General features: G+C 41.4%; 1 protein-coding gene across 1 annotated transcript in view; it reads left to right on the top strand.

Moving 5' to 3' along the window:
* Positions 1 to 24,223, top strand: part of pde6d (phosphodiesterase 6D, cGMP-specific, rod, delta) — a 162,965-nt gene that overhangs the window by 37,008 nt on the left and 101,734 nt on the right. Inside the window, exon 3 of the mRNA XM_034180740.1 lies at positions 8,092 to 8,217. Coding sequence (XP_034036631.1) covers positions 8,092 to 8,217 — 126 coding nt within the window. The remainder of the gene's footprint in view (positions 1 to 8,091; positions 8,218 to 24,223) is intronic.

Genomic DNA, 24,223 nt, shown 5'->3' with positions numbered 1-24,223 from the left:
CTGATGAGGAGAAACAATTTCAGAAATGCAACAGAAACAACCACAAGTCAGAAAAAGCTGGGACTGTATGTAAAATGAAGATAAAAATAAAAATGTTGCACCATTCCCAGTTTCTCCACTCACAGAAGCCAAACGTTCTTCCAGAGTTGTGTAATTATACTACAATAGTAGAATATAAAGAAGGGGAAAAAAAGACAATATATTCGTCAATCGCAATTATTTGTCTGACAATTAATCGTCTCCAGAAATTCCTAATCGTGACAGCCCTACTTGAGATCAGAGCGCAAAATGCTTGAGGATTTTCGAAATGCGATGTTTTCTGTATCGATTTTCTGTTGCGATAATTGGGTTTTGCGCAAAACCAGAGGTAATAGAATTATAATATTATTTTAGTTGGTGGTGTGCCGCAGGATTTTGTAAATATAAAAAGGGTGCCGCGGCTCAAAAAAGGTTGAAAAACACTGCTCTAGGCAGTGCTGTTGTGGACCCAGAAAAAGATAAGCATTGGTACCAGTCTGTGGTAGAAAGGTGTTCCACTTTACACTCATGCAACAATTTAAAATATTTGTGGTTCGGTCAGTCTTCGTGGTTAATGCCATTAGGTCTTCAAAGCTCAAAGTGGGACAAGGTGAACCTTGATTTGTTTTGTAATGCTCTCATGTGAAATTAGTAAAGAATGTAGCATGCCTTGGAGGCAACGCAGAGAACAACTAGGTAAGGTACAAAATTAGTTTGTTTTATAAAGGTGCAGCTGGCTTTGAGAACGCACATTGGCAAGTCTGGGAATGTTGCACAGGAAGAGGTAGACAGGAGATCAGTCAGGTATCTGGTACATGGAAAAACAGTGTCATATGCAACTATGTCCTTGAGTGGGGTAAAAGATGAGTTATCCACAGGCAAAGGGTCAGTACACAAACAGTCATACCAGTTACTGGAGCAAGCAACAGCCCCTTAGCAGAGCCAACGGAGGACACTGTGCGTTCCAAGATTAAGAAATCAGTCATTTATGGCTGTCAGAATAATGCATTACTTGACATTAATTGCAGCACCTATAATGCATTGTGGCAGACATTCAACACGTAATGGATATTGAGTAGCTCATTCACCATACCAAGTGTCATCACCTGTGGTTAGAGTGTGTTCCCTGTTGTGCATGTGATAACATGCCAAGATGTGGAGGTACTTGAACACCAAAATGCAAAATGTACACCAAACGGGCTTTTAAGACAGGGATTTTTCCAAGAATTTTTCTGACTTTGCTCTTTGACTTATGACCTTGAAAATTTAATCACTTCTTACTTATTAGGATATGAATCTGATATATGAACAACTGTGGGCTCCAGGCTGTTCACAAACAAACAGGGACAAAAACACAACCTCCTCCAACTTTGTTGGCGGAGATAACAACTCGGCATATTGCAGTATATCTACAGTGCCAATGATGTTGTAAGGACTATTTAAATTGACAAGAAACTGGACTTGTCTGCTAACACTGATGCACTCCACAGGAAGGGGCAGAGCAGGCTCTATTTCCTGAGGAGGCCGGGCTCCTTCAGTGTCTGCAGTAAACTCCTCCTCATGCTGTACGTGGCAGAGGGAAAATGAGTTCATTCATATAAATGAGCTCTGTCCTGTGGGTTGCTTGGCTGTTGGGAAGCCCCGCCCCTGCCGCCGTGGTGGAGGACTGGCTGCGGTGTACCGGGACAGGTACACATGCAGACTCACGAGCGCAGAACACGCCCCCTCTTTTGAGGCGCTTATGATGGAAGTTGGTTCCTCGAATAAATTTTATTGCATATTGATTTATCGCCCTCCAGGTCATGCTGGGACTTTTCTTAAGGATTTTACTGATTTTTTAACATCTATAATTTGTCTGGAAAAGGTTTTGATTATTGGTGATTTTAATTTACACATTGTGTTATGTGTCGGACGCAGCTCGGAGAACCGACCAGCGTTTGAAGGACCCAGTATGAAATAAGCAGAGCACGGTACAAAGGCTAACTGAATTTAATACATAACAGTGATACATAAAAAACAAAGTGCGGTCTGGCGTGGTGCGCTCCCAGCAGCGCTAACGGTCCGGAGCCAGAAGCTGTTCGGACTCAAGGACCCCGCCGACACCCCCCAGGTGGCCGCAACAAACCGAGTCTGTGAAAGAAGGAACCATTATGTGAGTCCACACTCTACACACAGAACACTTAAAGGTGTACAAACAGCAAACACTTCCTGGCTTGATTACTAATCAACTTCCCAACCTGCAGGCATGGAACATCCAGTTCACAAAACTCCACTGCAGTGGAAGTCAATACATGACTAACATACAGCTCAATATAAAAAGGTGTGAGGGACACCACATTTACTGACTGTATAAATGTTAGTCACAAAATCTAACATACCTCAGGAAGTGTGCTGACGAGCGTGAGACCTCACCCCCTCCTCTTTCACAGACCGTGCATCAAACCTGGACGTTCTGTGCATCCACTGATGATGAGATGGCTCCCGAGACGACGATCTCACCCGTCTGGTCACAAGGTCGAGTCTCTGGCAAATACACACTGTGCACTCCAGTCTTAAATGCCACCATGTTCCAATCCATGCAGATGCACCACAGCTGTGAGTCCTGATGAGCCGCAGGTGATCAGCCTCAGGTGATCAGGGTGAGGTCCTGATAAACTCAGCAACACAGCCACTCAGTCCCAAATGCAAGCCACCTGGAAGGAAAAACAAAAGACAGAAACAAAAAGGCAGCCAGGCCCCCCAGCCATACAACACATTGATGATGACACTTCCAGCCCAGCTAGGGAACTTATATCAATGGTTGAGGCTTTTAATTTTAAGCAGTACGTGTCAGGCCCCACCCACACTAAAGGTCACACTTTGGATTTAGTTTTTGCATTGGGCTTGCATATTGCCAATGTGTGTGTGGAGGATGTTTTTCTGAGCGACCATTGCTGTGTTTTCTTTGATCTGATGGCCCCACCTGAGCCTAGATCAGTACTTACTAGGGTGGAGAGGAGGATTATCATATGTGATAAATTTGACCCTTTACTTTTTAGTGAATTTACTGAAATTGATGGCTTTATGCACTGTTTTAACAGCCATTGTGCTATTATTTTGGATCAGATAGCACCACTTAAAGCTAATAAGGTTTCCTGTGGCCGATTCTGTCCTTGGATCAATGATGCGATTATGAATCAAAGGAGATTATGTCACCAGATTGAACGCTTATGGAAATCAACAAAATTGGAGGTCCACAGGCTACATTTAAGAGATCTAATATCCTCCTTAAATAAGATGTTAGAGGAGGCCAGGGAAAGCTATTTTTATCGGCTGATTGCCTCAAATAAGAGAAATCCCAAAGTGCTCTTTGACACAATCAGCTCTATTGTGTCACCTGCTGCTGCTGTAACTCCTGTTCTTCCTAAAACAAGTAGTGATGAGTTCCTTAATTTCTTCATTGACAAAGTCAGAGTCATAAAAGATAGTTTGCCGCTCTCATTGTCCTCTTGTTGTGATTCCCGGTATTTGGGACCTCCCACTCAATGCTGGACCTCTTTTAAGCTTGTTACAATTGAGGACATTCTATCTGTCATCAACATAATGAAACCAACCTCTGGTATTTTGGATGTAGTTCCTTTTAGATTGTTTATGAATGTTTTTGACTCTATTGGGCCTTGTATTGTTAAATTTTCAATATGTCCTTGTCGACTGGTGTGTTTCCTTGTTCTTTTAAACATGCTGTTGTGGAACCACGGCTAAAGAAAGCAGGATTGGACTCTATGGAACTGAAGAACTTTAGGCCAATATCAAAGACCCCCTTTTTGGCTAAAGTCTTGGAAAAGGTGGTCTGTGTCCAACTTAAATCATTTTTGCAGACTAACAACATCTATGACACATTTCAGTCCGGATACCGTGAGTTTCCTTCCACTGAAACTGCCCTGTTGAAGGTGGCTAGTGACATTATGATGGCCGCTGATAGTGGGAAATGTTCTGTGCTGGTTTTATTGGATCTGTCATCTGCATTCGATACCGTTGACCATGGCATTTTGATTAATAGATTGCGGGATACGGTTGGCATGTCAGGTCCTGTATTAGAGTGGTTTAGCTCTTACTTGGTTGGTAGAACTTTTAGTGTTTCTGTGAACAATGTGATGTCTGAATCTGCTGATCTTTTGTGGGGTGTCCCACAGGGCTCAGTCCTGGGTCCGATTTTGTTCCTGCTGTATATCCTTCCTCTTGGTAAGCTGATCCAGCAGTTCTGTGATGTGTCCTACCATTTGTATGCCGATGACTTGCAGCTGTACTGTTCTTTTAAGACAACTGAAGCACAGAAAATTTGTTCTCTCATTAGTTGTCTCACTAAAATTACAGAATGGCTTACTGAAAACAGCCTGCAGTTGAATTCTAATAAGACTGAGACATTGATTGTAGCTCCAGATAGTGCTATGTCTGTCATTAAGAATCACCTTGGTAATCTGAGCAGCTCTGTTAAAGGCAGCCTGCGTAACCTGGGTGTCATTTTGGATGGAGGGATGTCTTTGGAACATCACACCAGGCAGCTCGTTAAGAACTGTTTTTTCCAAATTCGAAACATTTCCAAATTACGCAAAATGGTGGCTTTTAATGAGCTAGAGATGAGAAAGATAAGAAAGAGCTGGCCCGCCTGCAGGTAGTGCAAAATTCTGCTGCACGACTTCTTACCCACGCCCACAGGAGAATGCATATTACTCCTGTCCTCAAGTCTTTACATTGGCTCCCTGTTTTTTACAGGATAAATTACAAAATCCTCGTGCTGACCTTTAGAGCTCTACATGGACAGGCACCGGAATACATTAAGGACCTGATCCAGCCTTATGTTTCCAGCAGGAGTTTGAGGTCTTCCAATCAGAACCTGCTGATGGTTCCCCGAACTTGTTTTAAAACTCGAGGGGACAGATCTTTTAAAGCTGTGGCACCTCGCCTCTGGAATGAGCTTCCCTGTTCTCTTCGCTCACTAGACTCTGTGGATGTTTTTAGACAGCAACTAAAGACACATTTTTTTTAAATTGGCATTTTAGTGTCAATTTATTTTATTCTTCTATATTTGTATGTGTTGTTTTTATTGTCTATTTATATCGTGTGAAGCACTTTGTGACCTTGGTCTGTGAAAAGTGCTATATAAATAAAGCTTACTTACTTACTCTACCTGTCTGTCAGGGCCAGTGTCTTCTTCTGTACAGAGGTGTGCTGGGCAGGTAACACTATGAAGAGGGATACAGGGCACCTTGACAGACTAGTAAGGAACGCTGGCTCTGTTGTTGGCATGGAGCTCGAGACACTGACCTCAGTAAGCAGAGAAGAGGACCCTGAGCAGAATGCTGTCTGTTATGGACAATGACCATCACCCCTTGTATACCACATTCCATAAGCAGAGGAGCATGTTCAGTAACAGATTCCTGTGTCTGACAGGCTGAAGAAGTCTTTTGTACCATGGAGTATACAGCGGTACAGGGCCATACAATATAAGAGGGAGATTGAGCTGTATGTTTGAGTATCTACTGCACATTAGTCTATAGCCCCTTTCACACTGGCGTATTCATAGAGCTGCTCATTGTGGCGTATCGTCTACACTGAGTTGAACAGCTCTACGCCCACTTTTAGCAGCTCTACGTTGAGTTTTTTTTCCCTACACAGCAGTATGTTGAGGGCTACGCGCATAGGACAGAAGAAATTAAACATGTTTAATTTTCTTCAGTGTAGAGTGCTGGACACAGTTTTAAGCAGGTCTGTACAATACCGCGCTCCTGTACACAACCAAAAACTGAGTGTGTGCATCCAGAATGAATCAGCTGGAGAACATGATCACGAAGGGAAAAAAGTAAAAAAATAAATAAAAAAAAAAGTCGCAAATTGTCGGGAAAAGGTGGACGAATGAATAAATAAATAAATGAATAAAACAAAACCGAAGCTAACGTTGATCTCCACACATGCCTGGAGCCACTGCTGGAGCAGTGTGTGTGTTTGCATCCTGCTCTGTGTTCCAAGACTCGGTGCTGGGACAGAGCTCTGTAGTGCCTGAGTCCTGGAGAAGCTGCAAACAGAAGCGCGTGATCGACCCACTGTAGAGATCTGTGCACACGTTGGTGGATCCACCTGCTCTGGTTGCTCGTCCAGAACCACAGAGGGATCATCTCCTTCATTATCAGAATCCTCACTGTCTGGTTCAGACTGATGACATGCTGCGTGCTCTGTCTTGCTCCAAGTTTAAAAAAAAAAATAATGTTGGTGTGCCGTGGTGGCTGCTGTTATCACTGTATTATGTTACTCCGCCATATATATTGATTCATAATAGAAAACTGTCAAAAGGGGAAATGTTTACAAGTGTAAAGATGATTGAATATATATCAGAGCAGTAAACTGATCAGTCCGTGTGAACTGTGAATGCTGCGCATTGACCACCATCTGTGTTGTTGATTAGCTGCAGTTGATCCACAACGTGAATTCTGCCTTCCAGAACAACTGTTATATAATCACCTGAATCATCTACCTGTTACTACATGTACAGAAGGACTGGATTGCAATTCCTACACTCATATTGTTATATTTAATAAAAAAATAACTGCACGCAGGAGGCGATCGCTGCTGCCTGCTGCAGTGTTCAAGTACCATTGGAAATGACACAACTTTTTTTATTGTTTCAAATTCAGCTGTTGCTTGTGGCAGGAGCGTGGTTTTCATTTTACTTTTGGTAAAATAATTCAGTGTATCCACGCAAAAGACTAATTCTGGCCTATATAAGGTGCCTGAGCCCAGTGAAGCTGACACCCCCTCCCCCAGATAAAAAAAAAATCCAAGCAAACAGGCCGAGTTTGTAATTTCCGATGATACATGAATGCAGCAGCAGCGCTCACAAACCGGCTTCTGCAATGTATGAAAGCATTCAGCTGGTTGAATGAAGTTGACCTAAACGTTAATGTTATAAAAACTAAGCAAACAATAAGAAGCAGTCAAGAAGGACAGAAAAATGAAATACGGATGAATTGAGGTTTTCGGCGGCATTCATTCAGAGTTTTGGACAGTTTAAAAATACTGACAAAGCGCCAGCTGCAGGAACGAAGCTGCGCGAAGGTTAAACGGTGTCATCGAAAGTCCAGCGTTCTTGTTCCATTTGGGCTTCATTGACCTTGAGTGCCGTGTGACCGGGCCATCACACTCTGTGACATATGTAGCAGACACTCACTCACTCACTCACTCTTTCTCAATGGTCCAGGATTTCAGTTGTATTCCAAAATCACAAAACCCTCATATTCCAAAGTGAAAACTGCTATATCGCACACACACACACACCACCTCAACTGAAGTGATAAAATTTTTGAAGATGTATATTATAGTAGAGCATTAAATCATGCTCAGTATCTTTATAATGCCCTGTTTTTTGCAAAGTTCATAGATTGCAGTTTATTTTCTACATTGAAATGTTTGTCATTGTTTATAATAATAGTGAAATTGTTTTTTGCATTTCTAAGAGCCTCATAATTGTATGCTGTATGTAGTTTGCGATTAGAGGGATATCTTTAAAAAAATTGTGATTGTAGAGAGCAAGTGGCTGAGTGGATAAGGAGCTGGCCTGCCAATATGTAGACCTGCATGGAATCATGCTTGTGCTACCCGTTTGTGTCCTTGAACAAGACACTTCATCTACATGGTGTCAGTCCACCCAGCTGTAAATGGGCACCGGCTTTAGCTGGGGAAGTAACCTGTTTCAGACTGGCATCCCATCCAGAGGGAATCAGAGAATTTGTGTGGTATAACTGCCTGTTTTTACTGTGCACGTGACAATGAACTCTTAACTCATAGACTCTCATCTACTTGACACTGCAGAATCTGGAGATGAGCACCGAGGGCCCCAGGGCTTGTATAGCATTTACTTCTTATACATGCGTTAAAATACGGTGAATTTAGGTTAATTAATCACAAAGCATGTGATTAATTAGATTATTTTTTTAATCACATGGCGGCACTAAACTAAAGGACCAGACAGGTGAGACACTGTAGCTGTACTGACACATCACTTTGTTTGCACTGATTTGTTACTGTTTTCTGTCTGTCCAGCTCGGGTCCCTAAGAAGATCTTGAAATGTAAAGCGGTATCCAGGGAGCTGAATTTTTCATCCTCAGAGAAACTGGAAAAGTTCAGACTGGAGCAGAAAGTTTTCTTCAAAGGACAGTGTCTAGAAGGTAATAAGCCAAATATACCAGTTAAGATGAGCTTTAAAGTTTGAGTCACATTTAGAGGACATTTGTGTGTGAAAAGAAAAATCAGCATTTTTTGTTATGTCAAAGATTGTGCATTTTCAGATATAAGTATCAAAACTGTCCAAACATGAATCTTTCATTGAGTTTTTAAGTGAAATATGTACAAAAACGAGCATTTTCTGTCACAAAATAAGTTGAAGCATCACATAAGCTCTGTTGAAATTGAATAAAGTAATGACTTTCTTTGAGCATTTAGTCTTTATGTTCAGCTCTTGTGAAAGAACATCAGTTTTAAGGTGTTTAAGGATATTATGGGCATTCTTACAAGAAGTTGCTACAGAAGTCCAGTAACAAAATTGATAGGAAATCTTGCCCTTTTCTGTAAGAATTTCATTTTGCCTTCTTCCTGTGGTGATGGTTTTAAAGCTTTGTGGGTGAATGATACTCATTTTTGCAGAATTTAGTGGTGAATTGAATGACAGCCAAGAAGGGCAATTACTAGAATAAGATAAAAAAAAAAAAAAAAATTCCAGTGCAGTGAGGTTTTGAAAGCGTGAAAAAAATACATGGCACTGTTTAAAACAAACAATAACAAAAAAACATGAAAAAAACAAAACTTAATCTCATTGAATTTTGTGAGTTAAGTCACGAAAATTTAACTAGGCTATAACAAGTTTACTCTATTTTGGCCTAATATTTGCCCTGAAAGAAGATTGTTCTTTCTTTTTTTAGGAACAAAATTGCCTTTTTATTAAAAATGTTGTGAATGTTACACAGTAATCTGCTTGTTATTCCTTTAGTAAAGCTAATAATGAGTCAGAGCCATCAGAATAAGTTCAAATTTGATTGCTCTGAGGGACATCTGAGGTCTGGAGTTAATAAACCCTCTTTTCTGTTGCCGAGTGACTGAACAGAGCAAGAAGGCCTCAGCATTTTTGTTAGGCAGGAATGATGCTGTGGTGCCAATTTCTGTTTTCCTTGTAACGGTGGACCTCATTCACCAATATCCTTCTTAAGGAATCTTCTCAGATTCCTTCTTAAGCTGTCTCTACGAAGGTTCTTAAGAAATTCATCAACATGCTGCTAAACCACAGAATTGTTCGCAGCTTTGTTCTTTAAGCCCCTCTACACATTGGCGTATTCGTAGAGCTGCGTATTGCAGCGTTGTTTCATTTAAATACACCTGAAATGCACACGTACTCAGCCTTGTTCAGTGTTCGTTTCATACTTGCAGCTGCATGTGTTCACTTTTCTTTTTTTTGTGTGCACACAGTCGCGTGTACCATGCCGCTGTCTGTTTTCTCTGCCTCTGTGGAAGTGCGCTCTGTTCTCTACTGCAGGTGTGGTGCGGCTCAAAAACAGAGTCAATTTAACACTATTATTATTATTGGTCAATGTTGCCGTGAATGAAGTGCTGAGAGTCGTTGAACTTTTAAACCTCCGGTTGCACCGATCAAGTCTGCTGATTTGATCAGACCTGATCGATCAGGTTGTCTGATGATCGCACCAACATGCAGTGACGAGGCTTTTATTTTAAAGAGCCACAGCGCGTATTCGGGTTTGATCAGACCTGATCAATCAGGGAGTTTGATGAGCACATTGACTTGCAGCAAGTGCGCTTTTATTTTAAACTCACAGGTTTGATCAGACACAGAGAGAGAGACAGTGAGGGAGAGAGCGTACACGAGAGAGTGCGTGACCAACGTGCTGTTTCTGTTGTGGTTTCTGGATTTCCGAGTTGAGGTCGATTCCCTGTTCTGAGCACACAGGTACTGTGGGCTGTGTGATCATGTGATCATTGTTCTCCAGTTGATTCCTCTTGATGCAGCACCCAGTTTTTGGTTGTGTACAGGAGCGTCGTGTTGCACAGACTTGCATGCAGTAACGCTGTGCTGCGCAGACCTGCTTAAAACTGTGTCCAGCGCTCTTACGCAGAAGAAAATTAAACATGTTTAATTCTTCCGTCCTACGCGCGTAGCCCTCAACATACTGCTGCGTAGGGAGAAAAAACTCAATGTAGAGCTGCTAAAAAGTGGGCGTAGAGCTGTTCAACTCAGTGTAGACGATACGCCACATTGAGCAGCTATACAAATACACCAATGTGAAAGGGGCTTAAGTTGAATCTCATCTTCTCATAACTGAAAGCGCTTGCCTGGTGAGCCTAGTTACATATGATTAGCATAAGTAACAGCCCATCGATGCCGATACAAGGGCATGGAACTGCATTACCGTGACCAGACGCAGATTCATAAAGAGGAAGCAAAATGCCGAAAGCAAAAGGAAAATCAATTTCAGCGCAGCAGGCAAAAAAAATAACTGTGGCACTTCAGAGGTGGATGGTACTTCTGCAGGAAATGAGCGAAAGAGAAATGGTTCAATTTAAAGCCAAAAAAAAAAAAAAACAGTCTAAAACCAGGACTGGACTGGAGGGAGAACAGCAACCACACAAAAGCTGTCCGAGTTGAACCGTGCATCTGGACCATCATTGGGGAGGGAGATGGCATTCTCAGGTAGGCTATTTTATATTTAATTCCCCCGCCCTACTTTTTAGGAGTACCATCGACTGAGTGTCTGGGATACAGACCTGGGCTCCGAGGCAACACTTCCATCCCCTCCCTGTGCGGCTGCTACTTCACTTGATTAATGTTAAAGTGCTGGTACACTGTAAAAGCTGAAGTTCACCAGCTGCCTTGAAAATGTTGAGTTAATTTAACTAAATATCAGTCAACTCACCTTAAAGGTAAGCTTCATTTCAACTCAATTATTGAAGACAATGGATAGCTTTAAGTTCAGATTTTGAAAACATCAACTTGAGTTCAATATCCTAAACTTGCCATTACAAGTGGAGTAAATGAGGCTGTCATTTTTTATAGTGTACATTGAATGTATTTTAATATATAAAATTCTCAGTATATTACCAAAACATAACATATGATAATGAACAGAGATATCATGGACATATTGTTGCAATATCATGTTTTAATGATTTTCACATTAAGCAGACAACGCAACCAATGTGACATGTTGGCACTGAAATGTGTGTAAGAGCTCCTGAGTGTTTGTAGGATTTGTTATCTAAGAACACATCCTGGATAGGTAAAGCACATTCTTCATAAAAGACTTCGTAAGCAGGACTTGGGAACAAATTTGTTATTAAGACGCTTCAGGCCCATTGTGTTAATATGCACAAATCTGTGGTGAAAAAAGGCTTTCATGTACTTATTTAAACACATAATTGGTATGATTTTTCCAGAGAGATTTTGTTTGTAACCTTGTAATAAATGACCTGTAGCGTCAAAAGTAATGATGATTTAGCATTTTTATTTTCATATTCCTGAGAAACCTTTGCCTTAAAAACAATGATTTACAGACCCAAAATGAAAAACTGATATTTTGGGCCAAATGTCCTCTAAATGTGATTCAAAGGTTGAGGTTTAAGTTTGTGCCTGTAGTACATCAAACAGGTCCGTGTCTGTTGTGGATGGAGGCATCCAGAAAGTTTAACGTGTAATCGAAAAGAGCTTTATTGAAGAACATGAAAACCCTGAATGAAATGATTTCATTGGTTCTACTGTTCTTTCAGCAGCTAGGAGAACTTTTCAGCCTGTTTTTTTTATTTTAAATCAGCATTGCTATTTTCCTGTTCTTTGGCTGGCAGCAATGTCACAGGGGCATAGAGTACAGCTCTGAAGTTGCACAAGTGCCCAGGGGACGCCTGAGCACACAGCAAAACATGTTTGTGTTGTTTCAGACACAGAAGAGAATTATGGGCACAAATGGAGCACTGGTTTTAAACTTACTCAATGTTCTTCTCACAGTGAAGCCTGTGGAACAGTATGTCAGCTGTTACAGAAAAAAATATCTGTAAATCCTACAGTGCTCTAAGTGCTGCATGTTTCAGTACACGGCATTAAAAGAATAAGCTTGCACCTGTTTCCGCAACACAGCCCCAAACTGCCTTTCCAGGTTAGACCCAACATTTTTCAACACACATACACACATATATATGTAAGGATTAAACAACTCTAAGCCGTGTATTATACGGTTTGAATGCACGACGTGGAGTCTAAAACATCACGACGCAAAGCGGAGTTGTGTTACTCCGTAACTTCACTTCGAGTTGTTTAATAGGCTTATACTATGGTCCCACACAGTGAGCAAACACACAAATATTTATTTAAGTTAACAGAACTTGATAAAAGTGCATAAGTATATGGGACTATTTTATGCCAGTCTCAAGATATTTTCATCCTTGGCAACTGTTGTCAAGATGAATGGAATGCTTGATTATAACATCAGATTTTTTTCACCGTAGGCTAGGCCTACACACAAAAGCAACAGGCCTTTGGCCTAAGGAACAATCAAAATAAAGGCAGTTATTACAATTAACAGTACATTTTACACAGTGAGTAATCAATACGTGTTGCTAAACTATTTTTGCCACATTTAAATACACACTTAATCACTAAAATTAAACTAAACATTTTCCTTAAGGCCTGATGATTCATACTTGTATTGTCCACTTGATAAGAGGGATTCAAGTTCTTATTTTTTAAATACGTCCATCTCCTTGTTGATTTCAGGCATTTTTCTGCACCTTTTACAGGCCAGCGGTGGTAGTGCAGTGGTAAAGTTTCTGGCTAGCAATCAAAGCTTTTGTAAATTACAGGTTTGAATCCCGTTGGTGGCATGTATTTATTTTTTACACACGCTCCAGCTGCTCGCATTGTGTTCCTGCTTTGACGGTTTCCTCACAACAGCGTCGCTTGCACAAACCGTCGTAGCAAGATCCTTCACACCTGCCTGCCGGCTCAATGCTTTCGTAGTTCGCTCATATGAGCTGTTCTGCTGTGATTCGCCCTGATTTGTACTTATTTGTAATATGTGCAAAGGGGCCCAAAGTAAGAAAATGGTAACTAATACAATTCTGGAAAAATGTAAACTTATAGCGTTAACATCTTTGACTGCAAATGATTTCTGTTTGAATGATAATGCAGAAAGATGGTCTAGATTGTTATTTTTAGAATGGAGTTTAGCTTAGCTACACAAAATAAGATATTATGATCATGTGCTACAAAAAGTCCTTCTCCATGGTTGCTCCCAACTCCTCCCCCACCTGCTGCTTTGCCTCCCCCACAGCAGAGGCTGCTGCCATTCGGGCCAGTCGGTACCTTGCAACTACCTCCGGAGTCCTCCTAGATAACTTATCCCGGAAGGACTCCTTCAGTTGGACGGCTTCATGTGGTGTCACAAGCAAAAAATTGCATTAACTGAGAAAATATGATATGGGCTGAAATTTGCTTAGGGTGCCAAAATGGTGGCCACCTACCCCTCCAAATTAATTGTGAATTAGCCTCATGGATATACCTTAATTTTGTAGCCAAGATAATTAGTTAACTGGCAAAAAACGTGGTAAAATATTGAACATAGTTGTAAAATATACTGGTCTACAGGATGTGACTTTGCACACAACAGAACAAGACTGAAGAATAAGTATGCATCAATGTTGAAGTAAGGTGTAAATAGCATAAAGAAACGCTTTTGTCACCCTTGACACTGAATTGATGCATTAGAACTTTGTTGTAAAGCATTTGATCCACAACATTGGAGTTTCGTTGGAAAATATAGAGAATGCAGAATAGTAAAAAAACACCAGAAACAGGATGGATAAAGCTGATATAGAGTGATATAGCAGGCGTAAAAGTTGTTTACTAATAATAGTAATCAGTGATAATAGGTTAGGAGGCTGTGAGCACGAAGGTACTGTTTGGTCTACGGACGTGACGTACACTAATTAGTGAGTTTAGTGGAAAATCGAGAACCAGCACCAAGCATGCTTAAACTGAAATTCATAAATACCATTGTGTTCAGCACTATTTTGGACACTGACAACTCAACAGCCAGTTTTAGAACAAAAACATCCATAAGATCATCAGGAAATGGCGGTCTATGGACGTGACAAAACCGATACGGAATTTGCATTCTTGGCAGTCATAATGCAGCCACTGAGAAATGCATCGAAACAAAGGTAAAAATTCTGTTACATCTGTAAACAATAAATATCCTGCGAAATACAGACGGCATGGAATTAGTAAAAACATACATTTGGAGCTTGAAACAGCTGTTTCAAAATGACATGTTTTCTCAACCATTGAACTGTGACATATAGGGTGTCCCAAAAAATATACAACATTTAAAACACTCGGTTTGACCCTTAATGTTACAGACTTAAATACTTATGTTTCTTTTTTACTTGCAGAGACCCTGAAGTTTATGTTGATGCCAAGCAAGACTCAGGAAAATGCCAAGATTAACCAAACTACAGCGAACAAAAATTGAGTTTTGGCACCAGACCAAGAGTGTCAAACAGGTGCAGCGACTTTATGCTAGACTGACAAAATGCAGGGCCAATATTGACATTGGTATGAAAAACTTGAACCTTTCAGCTTTCTATCAGCCAGAAATTTATTTCCTAGACATATGCTTTGACCATTTTCTTTGCTGATTGAATGTTGCATATTTTTGGGACACCCGGTATATGATTGACTTGTACACATGATATACTAATGAAGAAATTATTGCCAGACTTTTGATTTTATGTGTATGTTATTCGGTGGAACCCATGGAAATAAAAAACACAAAAAGTGTCTCTGAATCAACAACAACAGACGTATTTTAGTGACAGTTGTGCACATTAAATGTGATGTGGCCAATTGTGACATGCAGTTTTGAGTGATTTTCCCTAAATTAGACTTTCCAGTTGTCTTGATTTATGAAACTGTGCTAGGTATCCAAAGTAAACTGGTACATTATAGGTACTCGGACTTGTACCTAACATAAATTAACTTAATACTGACCAGCAGAACATTTTTATGCTTATTTTCCGCCATGCAGTGTTATTTTGGTACCCTAAGTGCATTTCAGCACATATAGATTGTGTATTATCTGGTACTGACGTGTTGGCAGAAAAATGGTCTAGTTTCAGATTTGATGAAATAGAGCAGGATTTCGAAGAACCTTACTTTACCAACCTTAAAGACCTGAAATCTCTTAAACACTAGTCATATTGCATGATCAAGAGTGAGTGCTTTTTGGCATAGAAGTGAACAAGGAAAACTCACCTTGCAACCATTGGCCTTAGCGTCCAAGCTCCCCCCCATTGTCCAGCATACCACATGCACACTGACTGTAAATATCGCTTATGGTCGCCTCGTGGGAAACACTCACCGTATCGTTTTCCACGGATTTGTATAACAGATTTTTCGCTCACATCGGATAAAATGTTCCATCCAATTGCAATGTATTTCCACTAACCCTCTGGGGTCCAAGGGCATTTTTGGACAGTTCACTCGCTTGGCATAAATGTTTTATTATTGCTGTTAAAAGCTCACCCTGCATCCCACAATCAAGTTTTGTGTCTGTTTTTCCAGGACAACCTGTACTTTCAGAATATATGCTTTTGTGGTGTTTTATAAGTGTAATAAAGGTTTACAATCAGAAATATACTCAACAAAAATATAACGCAACACTTTTGGTTTTGCTCCCATTTTGTATGAGATGAACTCAAAGATCTAAAACTTTTTCCACATACACAATATCACCATTTCCCTCAAATATTGTTCACAAACCAGTCGAAATCTGTGATATTGAGCACTTCTCTCTTTGCTGAGATAATCCATCCCCCTCACAGGTGTGCCATATCAAGATGCTGATTAGACACCATGATTAGTGCACAGGTGTGCCTTAGACTGCCCACAATAAAAGGCCACTCTGAAAGGTGCAGTTTTGTTTTATTGGGGGGGGGATATCAGTCAGTATCTGGTGTGACCACCATTTGCCTCATGCAGTGCAACACATCTCCTTCGCATCATCCGTGAAGAGAACACCTCTCCAACGTGCCAAACGCCAGCAAATGTGAGCATTTGCCCACTCAAGTCGGTTACGACAACGAACTGGAGTCAGGTCGAGACCCCGATGAGCGACGCATGCAGATGAGCTTCCCTGAGACGGTTTCTGACAGTTTGTGCAGAAATTCTTTGGTTATGCAAACCGATTGTTCCAGCAGCTGTCCGAGTGGCTGGTCTCAAACGATCTTGGAGGTGAACATGCTGGATGTGGAGGTCCTGGGCTGGTGTGGTTACACGTGGTCTGCGGTTGTGAGGATGGTTGGATGTACGGCCAAATTCTCTGAACGACTTTGGAGACGGCTTATGGTAGAGAAATGAACATTCAATACACGAGCAACAGCTCTGGTTGACATTCCTGCTGTCAGCATGCCAATTGCACGCTCCCTCAAATCTTGCGACATCTGTGGCATTGTGCTGTGTGATAAAACTGCACCTTTCAGAGTGGCCTTTTATTGTGGGCAGTCTAAGGCACACCTGTGCACTAATCATGGTGTCTAATCAGCATCTTGATATGGCACACCTGTGAGGTGGGATGGATTATCTCAGCAAAGGAGAAGTGCTCACTATCACAGATTTCGACTGGTTTGTGAACAGTATTTGAGGGAAATGGTGATATTGTGTATGTGGAAAAAGTTTTAGATCTTTGAGTTCATCTCATACAAAATGGGAGCAAAACCAAAAGTGTTGCATTATATTTTTGTTGAGTGTATGAAAGGAAAAAAAATAAAGCAGAAAGTAATTTTCACACACATTTATTCAAAACACACAGGAAACAACTATTTTGACACTTTATGACAGCTGTTTGGGATCTTTTTTTAAAGAATGTGCAAAATAAAGGTTTTAAAATAAATACAAATGCACATTTTGAACAATATATGCAAAATGGTCTGAGTTTTGTTTGTCTTTATGCCACATCTCAAAGCAATTTCTGTCTGCTATTACACAAAAGCTTACAACACAAACTTTTTATTTCCATGGAGTTAACTCCCTGTTGGAATGTGTTCCTGCACTGTAAACAACATATTTTCACACTTTGAGGCCTTGTTAGTCAGACCTGTGACTCTTTAAAATAAAAGCGCACTCGCTGCATGTCGGCGCGCTCATCAAACGCCCTGATCGATCAGGTCTGATCAAATCTGAAAGGAGCTGTGACTCTTTAAAATAAAAGCGCACTCGCTGCATGTCGGCGCGCTCATCAAACGCCCTGATCGATCAGGTCTGATCAAATCTGAAAGGAGCTGTGACTCTTTAAAATAAAAGCGCACTCGCTGCATGTCGGCGCGCTCATCAAACGCCCTGATCGATCAGGTCTGATCAAATCTGAAAGGAGCTGTGACTCTTTAAAATAAAAGCGCACGCTGCATGTCGGCGCGCTCATCAAACGCCCTGATTGGTCAGGTCTGATCAAATCAGCGGACCTGATTGGAGCAACCAGAGGTTTAAAAGTTTAATGAGTCACAGCGTTTCGTTCAGGGCAGCATTAACCACAGCCAGACTCAGCAGCATCTGTACACAATGAAAGTGATCCACTAAGACAATAATAATAATTAATAATATAATATAATGTTAAATGACCGTACCACACCTGCAGTAGAGAACAGAGCGCACTTCCACAGAGACAGAAAATAGCACTGAACTGGTCTAATAGCAGCATGGTACACGCGACTGTGTGCACACATTAAAAAGCGAACACACGCAGCTGCAAGTATGAAGCGAAAACGGAAAAAGGCTGAGTACGCATGTATTTCAGGTGTATTTAAATGAAACAGCAGCTCTACGAATACGCCAGTGTGACAGGGGCTTTAATGCTGATCACCTCCATTCATATGCGCAACGCTGCACTTTTACACATGGAGCCAGCAGCCACAGGGCTCTTCAAACAGCATTCACATGCCACACGGTAACAGATCACTGCTCCTAACAATCTTTGGACCTACCATGTGAGACTGCTCTGCCCTACGATTGGATTTTGGAAAACCATGTGACGGTGAACCAATTCCGATTGGACACTCACATTGCGCACATCATCCCACAGGTTCTATGAGGATTACAAAGATGGTGGACGGCTGGCTGAAAGTCCGCGGAGTTAACTTTTCAGCAAAAAAAAAAAAAAATGTATCTATCTCATATCATTAAAAAGTTATTTTTAATTTAGTAAAACTCGGAATCGTATACAACGGCGTCGGCCCCAGAGGGTTAAAAACCCTGAGCAGTCTGGACGTGCACAGTAACAGAGGTACAAAATAAAGTTCAGTGATCTGACATTTGCTGATTTGAGGAAAGTGGGACTGGAGTCATTTCTGTGATTAAAAGCCCGACCGCTTATTTTTTTCACACTGTGCTCAGTCTTGGACCCGCAGCCTGACATTCACCTGTTAAGTCAGACACAAAAGGCTGTGATTTGACACTCTTCTGGTTTTAGTGCTTCGTCTGCCATCATATTTTAATAGTGTTTGCAGTCCGCACGCTGATTACAAATGGATCAGAAAAGTTGGCACATTTACAGCACAAAGTTGGTAAAAGAAATTGTACAGTTTACCTCTGATTTGGAGGTGATGATTGTAGAAATAAAAGCTTGTTAATGGTTAAATTAGTCCTGAACAAATCATAATCCAGAGATGGAGAACTTTAAAACTGTCACGCACGTCACTGCATGACACGGAGGACATTTGATAGCTTAACTATTTTCTATTTATTTTGATAGCATCTGTACCTGAATGTGTTGCTGTATGTGATTAAACGATTTAAAAAAATGTTGAAAACAAAAGGTTCATTCAGTAGTTCAGTGCAGTTGGAACCAAAATGGCGCCATGTTCTGAGTTGACGCCACTCTCTCAATTACGACACTCTAGGCCAGTGATTCTCAACCGGGGTGCCGCGGCACCCCGTGGGTATTTTTCATATTCGCGATTACCATGAATTCTTTATTTTATCCACAAAGCATAAAACGACTCAATCTGACGTCATTGTGCTGCAGCCTCGCTCTCGTCTTAAGGCAGGACAATAACAAGGAGGCTGACGGCCGATTAAAACAGTACCGTCTTCTTCAAAAGCCATCTAAAATGCGGAGCTGTCGGTGTGTGTCTGTGCCTGTGTGTGCACGCGCGCAGAGTTAACAGGCTGCAGACTGCGAGGGAGGGGGTGAGTGAGGGAGATTCCTGAATGCAGGCGCGACACGTTCAGTGCGCAGCGAGCGCGGAGCAGAGAGAGGATTTTAACCCAAGTGAACGTTAACAAAACGGAAACGTGAAGCTTTTACTTCTCTCTGAACTTTCTCTAAAGGTGTGATTCTGCCGTTACCGTCCTGTTTACACCATGTGCGCGTCGTATGCTGAATTTGTGAGATCATGAGATGAAATAAACGGTCAAATATATTTAAAAACATATTTAAAAAATGAGAATATATGAATGAACTGAGAGCCACAAAAAAAAATGTTCAGACGCACAGATCACAAAAAGCAGGTGAGAACGCTGAACTTTAACAGCTGTTATTTTCCAAAGGTATTTATTTGTTCAATCTTAAGCTTAATGTAGTGTTTAAGCACAAAACGTGACTGATGAGGAGAAACAATTTCAGAAATGCAACAGAAACAACCACAAGTCAGAAAAAGCTGGGACTGTATGTAAAATGAAGATAAAAATAAAATGTTGCACCATTCCCAGTTTCTCCACTCACAGAAGCCAAACGTTCTTCCAGAGTTGTGTAATTATACTACAATAGTAGAATATAAAGAAGGGGAAAAAAAGACAATATATTCGTCAATCGCAATTATTTGTCTGACAATTAATCGTCTCCAGAAATTCCTAATCGTGACAGCCCTACTTGAGATCAGAGCGCAAAATGCTTGAGGATTTTCGAAATGCGATGTTTTCTGTATCGATTTTCTGTTGCGATAATTGGGTTTTGCGCAAAACCAGAGGTAATAGAATTATATATTTTTTGTTGGTGTGCCGCAGGATTTTGTAAATATAAAAAGGGTGCCGCGGCTCAAAAAAGGTTGAAAAACACTGCTCTAGGCAGTGCTGTTGTGGACCCAGAAAAAGATAAGCATTGGTACCAGTCTGTGGTAGAAAGGTGTTCCACTTTACACTCATGCAACAATTTAAAATATTTGTGGTTCGGTCAGTCTTCGTGGTTAATGCCATTAGGTCTTCAAAGCTCAAAGTGGGACAAGGTGAACCTTGATTTGTTTTGTAATGCTCTCATGTGAAATTAGTAAAGAATGTAGCATGCCTTGGAGGCAACGCAGAGAACAACTAGGTAAGGTACAAAATTAGTTTGTTTTATAAAGGTGCAGCTGGCTTTGAGAACGCACATTGGCAAGTCTGGGAATGTTGCACAGGAAGAGGTAGACAGGAGATCAGTCAGGTATCTGGTACATGGAAAAACAGTGTCATATGCAACTATGTCCTTGAGTGGGGTAAAAGATGAGTTATCCACAGGCAAAGGGTCAGTACACAAACAGTCATACCAGTTACTGGAGCAAGCAACAGCCCCTTAGCAGAGCCAACGGAGGACACTGTGCGTTCCAAGATTAAGAAATCAGTCATTTATGGCTGTCAGAATAATGCATTACTTGACATTAATTGCAGCACCTATAATGCATTGTGGCAGACATTCAACACGTAATGGATATTGAGTAGCTCATTCACCATACCAAGTGTCATCACCTGTGGTTAGAGTGTGTTCCCTGTTGTGCATGTGATAACATGCCAAGATGTGGAGGTACTTGAACACCAAAATGCAAAATGTACACCAAACGGGCTTTTAAGACAGGGATTTTTCCAAGAATTTTTCTGACTTTGCTCTTTGACTTATGACCTTGAAAATTTAATCACTTCTTACTTATTAGGATATGAATCTGATATATGAACAACTGTGGGCTCCAGGCTGTTCACAAACAAACAGGGACAAAAACACAACCTCCTCCAACTTTGTTGGCGGAGATAACAACTCGGCATATTGCAGTATATCTACAGTGCCAATGATGTTGTAAGGACTATTTAAATTGACAAGAAACTGGACTTGTCTGCTAACACTGATGCACTCCACAGGAAGGGGCAGAGCAGGCTCTATTTCCTGAGGAGGCCGGGCTCCTTCAGTGTCTGCAGTAAACTCCTCCTCATGCTGTACGTGGCAGAGGGAAAATGAGTTCATTCATATAAATGAGCTCTGTCCTGTGGGTTGCTTGGCTGTTGGGAAGCCCCGCCCCTGCCGCCGTGGTGGAGGACTGGCTGCGGTGTACCGGGACAGGTACACATGCAGACTCACGAGCGCAGAACACGCCCCCTCTTTTGAGGCGCTTATGATGGAAGTTGGTTCCTCGAATAAATTTTATTGCATATTGATTTATCGCCCTCCAGGTCATGCTGGGACTTTTCTTAAGGATTTTACTGATTTTTAACATCTATAATTTGTCTGGAAAAGGTTTTGATTATTGGTGATTTTAATTTACACATTGTGTTATGTGTCGGACGCAGCTCGGAGAACCGACCAGCGTTTGAAGGACCCAGTATGAAATAAGCAGAGCACGGTACAAAGGCTAACTGAATTTAATACATAACAGTGATACATAAAAAACAAAGTGCGGTCTGGCGTGGTGCGCTCCCAGCAGCGCTAACGGTCCGGAGCCAGAAGCTGTTCGGACTCAAGGACCCCGCCGACACCCCCCAGGTGGCCGCAACAAACCGAGTCTGTGAAAGAAGGAACCATTATGTGAGTCCACACTCTACACACAGAACACTTAAAGGTGTACAAACAGCAAACACTTCCTGGCTTGATTACTAATCAACTTCCCAACCTGCAGGCATGGAACATCCAGTTCACAAAACTCCACTGCAGTGGAAGTCAATACATGACTAACATACAGCTCAATATAAAAAGGTGTGAGGGACACCACATTTACTGACTGTATAAATGTTAGTCACAAAATCTAACATACCTCAGGAAGTGTGCTGACGAGCGTGAGACCTCACCCCCTCCTCTTTCACAGACCGTGCATCAAACCTGGACGTTCTGTGCATCCACTGATGATGAGATGGCTCCCGAGACGACGATCTCACCCGTCTGGTCACAAGGTCGAGTCTCTGGCAAATACACACTGTGCACTCCAGTCTTAAATGCCACCATGTTCCAATCCATGCAGATGCACCACAGCTGTGAGTCCTGATGAGCCGCAGGTGATCAGCCTCAGGTGATCAGGGTGAGGTCCTGATAAACTCAGCAACACAGCCACTCAGTCCCAAATGCAAGCCACCTGGAAGGAAAAACAAAAGACAGAAACAAAAAGGCAGCCAGGCCCCCCAGCCATACAACACATTGATGATGACACTTCCAGCCCAGCTAGGGAACTTATATCAATGGTTGAGGCTTTTAATTTTAAGCAGTACGTGTCAGGCCCCACCCACACTAAAGGTCACACTTGGATTTAGTTTTTGCATTGGGCTTGCATATTGCCAATGTGTGTGTGGAGGATGTTTTTCTGAGTGACCATTGCTGTGTTTTCTTTGATCTGATGGCCCCACCTGAGCCTAGATCAGTACTTACTAGGGTGGAGAGGAGGATTATCATATGTGATAAATTTGACCCTTTACTTTTTAGTGAATTTACTGAAATTGATGGCTTTATGCACTGTTTTAACAGCCATTGTGCTATTATTTTGGATCAGATAGCACCACTTAAAGCTAATAAGGTTTCCTGTGGCCGATTCTGTCCTTGGATCAATGATGCGATTATGAATCAAAGGAGATTATGTCGCCAGATTGAACGTTTGGAAATCAACAAAATTGGAGGTCCACAGGCTACATTTAAGAGATCTAATATCCTCCTTAAATAAGATGTTAGAGGAGGCCAGGGAAAGCTATTTTTATCGGCTGATTGCCTCAAATAAGAGAAATCCCAAAGTGCTCTTTGACACAATCAGCTCTATTGTGTCACCTGCTGCTGCTGTAACTCCTGTTCTTCCTAAAACAAGTAGTGATGAGTTCCTTAATTTCTTCATTGACAAAGTCAGAGTCATAAAAGATAGTTTGCCGCTCTCATTGCCCTCTTGTTGTGATTCCCGGTATTTGGGACCTCCCACTCAATGCTGGACCTCTTTTAAGCTTGTTACAATTGAGGACATTCTATCTGTCATCAACATAATGAAACCAACCTCTGGTATTTTGGATGTAGTTCCTTTTAGATTGTTTATGAATGTTTTTGACTCTATTGGGCCTTGTATTGTTAAAATTTTCAATATGTCTTGTCGACTGGTGTGTTTCCTTGTTCTTTTAAACATGCTGTTGTGGAACCACGGCTAAAGAAAGCAGGATTGGACTCTATGGAACTGAAGAACTTTAGGCCAATATCAAAGACCCCCTTTTTGGCTAAAGTCTTGGAAAAGGTGGTCTGTGTCCAACTTAAATCATTTTTGCAGACTAACAACATCTATGACACATTTCAGTCCGGTACCGTGAGTTTCATTCCACTGAAACTGCCCTGTTGAAGGTGGCTAGTGACATTATGATGGCCGCTGATAGTGGTAAATGTTCTGTGCTGGTTTTATTGGATCTGTCATCTGCATTCGATACCGTTGACCATGGCATTTTGATTAATAGATTGCGGGATACGGTTGGCATGTCAGGTCCTGTATTAGAGTGGTTTAGCTCTTACTTGGTTGGTAGAACTTTTAGTGTTTCTGTGAACAATGTGATGTCTGAATCTGCTGATCTTTTGTGGGGTGTCCCAGGGCTCAGTCCTGGGTCCGATTTTGTTCCTGCTGTATATCCTTCCTCTTGGTAAGCTGATCCAGCAGTTCTGTGATGTGTCCTACCATTTGTATGCCGATGACTTGCAGCTGTACTGTTCTTTTAAGACAACTGAAGCACAGAAAATTTGTTCTCTCATTAGTTGTCTCACTAAAATTACAGAATGGCTTACTGAAAACAGCCTGCAGTTGAATTCTAATAAGACTGAGACATTGATTGTAGCTCCAGATAGTGCTATGTCTGTCATTAAGAATCACCTTGGTAATCTGAGCAGCTCTGTTAAAGGCAGCCTGCGTAACCTGGGTGTCATTTTGGATGGAGGGATGTCTTTG

Source organism: Thalassophryne amazonica, chromosome 10 (genome assembly GCF_902500255.1).
Source record: "Thalassophryne amazonica chromosome 10, fThaAma1.1, whole genome shotgun sequence".
NCBI classification, from domain to species: Eukaryota; Metazoa; Chordata; class Actinopteri; order Batrachoidiformes; family Batrachoididae; genus Thalassophryne; species Thalassophryne amazonica.
This window is presented reverse-complemented; position numbering and strand designations above follow the sequence as displayed.